Here is a 6,000-nt window from a genome sequence, read left to right on the forward strand (position 1 = left end):
CTCTTCAGGGCACGGCTGAGGGAATAAGGGGGCGAAGCACAGCGCGGGTGCCCCCAGCAGCCGTGCCTCATCGCGACAGCACCGCGGGCAGGAAGAGTCACGACAGCAGCGCGCTGTCGCGGAGGTCACTTCTCCTTGCCTTCGCTGCTGCCCGACCGGCTCTGCCCTGCGGCTTCTGCCCGCCGCCGGCGATATGCGCGACAGGCGACAGGCGCGACGGGCCCGCCGCGGCGCAGCCCAGCCCAGGCGTCCCCCAGCACCCCGCTGAGGTGCCGCAGGGCTCGGGCTGCGCACCCCGGCACCACACGGCCGGGGGTGGGACGCGGGGACACCGGGGGGGCTCCGCGGGAAGGGAGCGGGGGGGGGGAGCGGAGCCGAGCCCCCCGGGGTTCGCCGCCCGCCCGCCCTCACCGTCGATGTTCTCCCGGTCGCTGATGTGCTGCAGGTTGCAGCCCGTGTCCTCCCGGCTCAGGTCGGCCTCGGGGCGGTAGGACTCCAGCCGGGAGTGGGCATTCCTGCGCAGCTTGGGGCTGGAGGAGACGCAGCAGGAGGTGGTGTTCCCCATCTTCTCTGCTCCAGCCGACCCCGGCCGGGGAGGAGGCGAGGGGCGGCCGGTCAGCGGGGGCGGCGGGCGGCCATGGGCGAGGAGGAGGAGGACGAGGAGGAGGAGGATGGGGAGAGGCGGCGGCTGCGGCGCCCTGCGGCTGCACACGCCGGCAGATCCCGCCGCTGGGTCATCCGAGGCGGCAGCCCCGCGGCGAGGGCTGCGGCAGCTGAGGGCGAGCTAAGCGCTGCTGCGCGGCCGGGCGGCGCAGGGCCGGCCGAGGCACAGCCCCATCGCCGGGCGGCGGGGCCGCCGCGCTCCTCCTCCGCCCCCGCGGGCCCCCCTCACTCCCTCGGCACCGCGGCAGCCGCAGCGGCAGCGGCAGCAGCAGCAGCAGCCGCCCCGGGCGGCCTCCGCCAAGCGGTTCCGGTTCAAGCGGGCGGTGACGCCTCCTGCCAGGCGGGCTGCCGGGCCGGCGGCCGTGCCCGGCTCGGCGGGGGCTGAGGGGCGGCCCCGGCCGTGCCGCCTGCCCGTTCCCGGGCGGCTCCGAGGCCCGTGTGCGTTGACGTGACGTGAAGACGAAGCACGGCGGTGGCCGAAGGGAGCGGCGGGGCGGAGGTGCCGGCTCGCGGCCGGCGTTTCACGCCCTGAGGGCCGCAGCCCCCCGTCAGCCCCGCTGTCCCCCCGCAGGCGGTGCCCGCCGGGGCCCCCTCCCGCCGGCGGCCCCTCCAACGTCGGGGGGGCGTCCGCGGTTTCTTCAGGAATTCAGAGCATGATAGAATCGTAAAGGTTGAAAAGGTTGGAAAAGGCCTTCAAGATCATCTGGTCCAACAGTCCCCATTCTGTGAGGGCTTGGTTTTCATAGAATCACAGAATCATTAATGTTGGAAAAGACCTCCAATATCACCTGGTCCAACCATCCCCCTACCACCAACGTCACCCACTGAACCATGTCCCCAAGCACCACGTCCAACCTTTCTTTGAATGCCCCTCAGGGACAGTGACACCTCCACCTCGCTGGGCAACCTGTCCCAATGACCGACTGCTCTTTCTGAGAAGAAATGTCTCCGAATTTCCAACCTGAACCTCCCCTGGCGCAACTGGAGGCCATTCCCTCTAGTCCTATCACTAGTTATCTGTGAGAAGAGGCCGACCCCCCAGCTCCCCACTCCACTGGCAGTCATAGATGGGAGGTCAGAGGCGATGGAGAGCATGCAACCGACTGCCCCTACCATGTATTCAGAGCTTTCCCAGTCAAAATCCCTTTCTCCGGTATCAGTGTAAGATGGAGACTGTGGGTGTTTCTCGTTAATTTTGTTTTCTAATCTTTATAATCTAAGCAAATCTTGTGACTACTGGAGGTCTGAATCATGGTAGTCAAATGGTTACACTGATAATTCGATTACAGAGAGACACAACTGTGTCTTTATAAATAATGCCCCAAGTTAAAGACTTTAAGTTTTCATACTGATTTTTTTTCAGACCACACATTGCAAAGAAAAAATAAATTTTATTTTTCAACAAGCTTCAATGTTTATTTGATACAAATGTATTCTGGTGGGGTACAAAACAATAAAGAAAAATAACATTTTAAAAAACACATTCTGGATAGGGTTCTGTAAATAACTTTGCAATAACCCAAAGCAGCAATGTACAGCCATTTGTTACATTGTCCTTTTGTGTTTCAGTAGTGCAAGACAAAAAATTTAGTTTAGTATCTTTTGTGTGTTAGCATCTTCTGTATTCTGTAGCCTGCGTCCAAACGAAAGGAAATTAAGCATTTGCTGGTGCTCTGGTTTAGAAATATTGTCCTGCAGTAGGATGTAACGCTAACTAGCCCTTTCCACCACCACCACGTAGGTCGTTGCAACCAGCAGCTCCTCAGCTGGAGGGCTGGAGCCGGTCCCGAGCCCGCTGCCAGGCCATTCTTCTGCTCAGACCAGGACATGGCATAAACCGTGCTCACCTCGCCAGAGCCGATTAAGTCACAGATGGTCATAAGCAGTCATCAGAAAAAAAATCAAAAACAACTTTGCAAGAATCAAATCTATCCTAGGAGACGTAAAACAGAATAATAAAATGTTATGGAAATGTCACACCTCACAGGACTTCAACAGGGCTAGAGAGGCTTCTGTGGAAGAAGAACTTGTTGCCTTCCTGCCATGGCTCCCTGCCCTGCCCTGTTAAATCCTACCATCCTGTAGGAATCCAGACACTTTCCCATTTACAGCCATTTTGACCTGTAGTCTCCCACCATGACTGCTCCTAGGGAGCCAGCAGCATCGTGTCCTCAACATGCGCTTGGGTACTGTTAACTGGGAAGCCATTGTGTTGCCTTGCTTTGCTGTACCAATACCACTTAATTTTTTAGGCACAGAGCAAACATTTCATAACCCCTAATGATTTAGATTTTTTTAAAACATCTCTAAATCTATTATAACAAATCCTTAGTCAAATCTTTATGTTGTACATATTCCACAGTTTTCATAATTGAAACAAACCAGGCAACAACACAATGTTGGAAATGGGTTAATTGCAGTCTTCTTATCTAACTAGATAAGCTAAAGAAGATATTTTCTTCATTAGAAACAAATGATTTAAACTTCAGTCCATATACTCTAAAGGTAAACATTAAAAATGTTTTAAAATATAAAATATTTAATACTTGTGATCACCAGTTGTGACCACGCAATCACTATGTAACAACCTCTATTCCGGCTTGCAATCTCTTGTTCTGAATTTTTCATATGCCTTTATTCCTCCCCTTGCCCTAAGAGCCTGCTGAAGTACATTCTAATGGCAAAGGTGCTACAACACCTACTTAAGGATAAGGTCAAAGAGAAGGAACACTCCTCTAGGGTAATGGTCTCACGCTGGTATCTAAGAGCTGAGACAAGTAAATAAATGAAATACGTCAGGAAAGCATGTTTGGTTTTCAGTTGTGACAACTTTATTTCAGCTGTATCAAGTGTATAATGTAAATGATTGATAAATGTTGGCACCGTAAAGCAAGAACAGTTCACTGTACGTCATGACTTGCTTAGATGTTGTGTTTCAAAAGACAATCTTTTGTGTCTTTCCTTGCTTGGAGACCATTCTGTCCTTGAAGTTTAAGGTTATGTATTTTCATGAGTTTGTCCTCCTGAGGTAATTAATGCATCAGCTGAGGAACACCATTAAGCACATAAAATCATGGCCAAGATTGGTCAGTGCTGAGCTACCTGTGTTTACAAAGGGCTTCTTCCTGCATAAAGATATTTTGAAATCTGTAGCATCTCCACTATACAGCAGACAATGTACTTTCATAGGTTTAATGTTAATAATGTGACCCATTATAATTAGATCTTGAAGTCTTCCTAGTACATCATCAACAAATGTAGCCGATGTAGGTCATGTTTTGCTTAGAAAAGGTTTTTACCTGTTTGGGGTACATAGAAGTGATAAATATTTCTTAACCCCAAACTACTTTCTGCTTTAAAACCTAATAATATGGGAAACACAGGTTAAAAAAAAAAATAATAAAATAAAATCCTTTAAAAAAAAAGGATTGGTGACAACTAGGTGTTCTGACTCTAGATTGTCTTCCAGATTCACTCAGAGAAATTTGTGTCATACAATACCTTCCCCACACTGCCACCTAATGTTTAATAGGAGTCCTACTAACAATTTAGGCATTACAGTCCAAAATGCTACATTGCCAAATTTATCACAGGGTTAATTGTTATGGGATTTTTTAAAAGAAAGCTTAAAATGAACATTCCTGTGTACAAATGTGAAAAGTGATCTGGCTGGTCGACTGAGTCATACCCTAAACTCTGTTTACAATCATGCCTAAATTTATTTTGACTAGAATATTAACAAGCACAGCAGTGATGAACAGCTGAGGGATGTTAATTATCAACCCTCTGATATTTTTTTTTATTATTATTTATTACTTATGTTGCAATCCCAAATTCAGTGGCAGCAAAAGACTTTCTTTCGCAAGGCAAGTTCTTCATACTTGATTCTGACCCAACCAGGAAGGCGAAGTCTTTGGATTCCTCAGGAGGAGGCATTCACCCATCACATCTCAGACTTCACTTAGATGTCCACCCCCATGGATTCAGGTGGACTACTCCTGGGGCACATTTCCTCTTTGTTTAAGGTGTTGATTGTTCTAGGATTAAGGTAGTGTTCTCTTTCTTGAAGGAAGTACTCCAGCGCTCGCCAAAAAATGTCCTTTCAGCCATGTCATGAACTATCTGGAGCCCTTCCTGTGCCTACCCCAACCATTATGCTGGCATCAGAGGCACCAGGAGGTTTCTGTGGTACTTGGCAGTGATCCCACAGTGACCGGTCACAGGAAAGACATCAAGACTTAACAAGAATTATGTAAGTTATGGAGTTCCTGCTCAGTGTTACCCAACTGAAAACATTTCAAATGAATTTTCATCAACTGGAGGCAGCCCTTTGGTGAACAGCACTCTTAATTAGAGAGTAAGCAGCTTTTCTGAATCTGAGAGCAGTATATGGAGTAAATCAAGATTTCTTTTGAATGCAAAGGGCAAAATTCAGGCTACCTACTAAATGTATTTAACTGCAGTGAATGAATTAGGATGTTAATCTCCTGCCAGCTACTGAAGAGGTAATATTCTAGGCAGTAAATCAGGGCACAAAGTCACAGTCCTGCTCTAAAGTGTGTGACAACTGGAGAATCCTAGCTGTTTTCATTTACTAAGCAGGAGGAAATAGGGGATTCAGGAATGAAGGTGATATGCCTTCAGGCAGGCATTAGAATACTTCCCTAAACATACATAGCCAGATAATGTATTATCTGGAATATTATTGCCAGTTCTCTCACCAAAGTGAAATTACTGCAGAAATAGGCAGTATTCCTCAGCTAGGGAAAGGCTGATTATTGTTTTGGGTGAAACATTTGAAGAACAACTATACCGGAATATTTATATATATACTTAACCAGTCATACTTTTTTGTATCTCTCCAGGGATGGAACAAGTTAAGATCTGCGCGCAGAGGCAGTCAGTAGCCCGGGCATTATGCACGAGGGAAGATCACCCGTACAGCACAGAGCTGCAGTTTGGCAGAGGAGGAAAGCAGTAACAAAGCAAACTGTTCCAGGGAAGCTTTTGCATTGTGGGGGAAGGCACAGGCAATTGGATTGAACCATCTGGGTGGAATTTGACTGGATTAGCTTTGGCACAGTTTCACATAGTCTTAATTCATCAGTGAATGGAGTAACTATATTGGAAAACTACTGGGGAAAAACAACATTGCCCCTGATGCTACTGTCATAGGCAGATAGAGCACAATCCCATACAGTGTCTCTCTCTGTTTTTCTCTTTTCATTGTCTCTCTAGCTAGTGTTTTTTTTTTTTATTATTTATTTATTTATTTTTTGTGCCAGTGTGTGTCTTCCCATATCAGGATTGGCTGCCTTTTCTTGGTCTGAGATCTTG

General features: G+C 48.3%; 1 protein-coding gene across 4 annotated transcripts in view; it reads right to left on the reverse strand.

The window, feature by feature from the left end:
- CCNY (cyclin Y) overlaps positions 1-981 on the reverse strand; it is a 122,488-nt gene extending 121,507 nt beyond the window's left edge. The window contains exons 1-2 of one of the 4 annotated variants that reach the window (XM_035317527.1): positions 914-965; positions 412-618 (exon numbers count right to left, since the gene is read on the reverse strand). In XM_035317527.1, the coding sequence (XP_035173418.1) occupies positions 412-565 (154 nt within the window). In that variant the 5' untranslated portion in view covers positions 566-618; positions 914-965. Of the gene's footprint in view, positions 1-411 lie in introns of all 4 variants that reach the window. The other 3 variants (XM_035317528.1, XM_035317529.1, XM_035317530.1) reach the window with 3 other exon arrangements.
- Between the last annotated feature and the right edge of the window lie 5,019 nt (positions 982-6,000).

The sequence above is a fragment of the Oxyura jamaicensis genome, chromosome 2 (assembly GCF_011077185.1).
Source record: "Oxyura jamaicensis isolate SHBP4307 breed ruddy duck chromosome 2, BPBGC_Ojam_1.0, whole genome shotgun sequence".
In the NCBI taxonomy this organism is placed as follows: Eukaryota; Metazoa; Chordata; class Aves; order Anseriformes; family Anatidae; genus Oxyura; species Oxyura jamaicensis.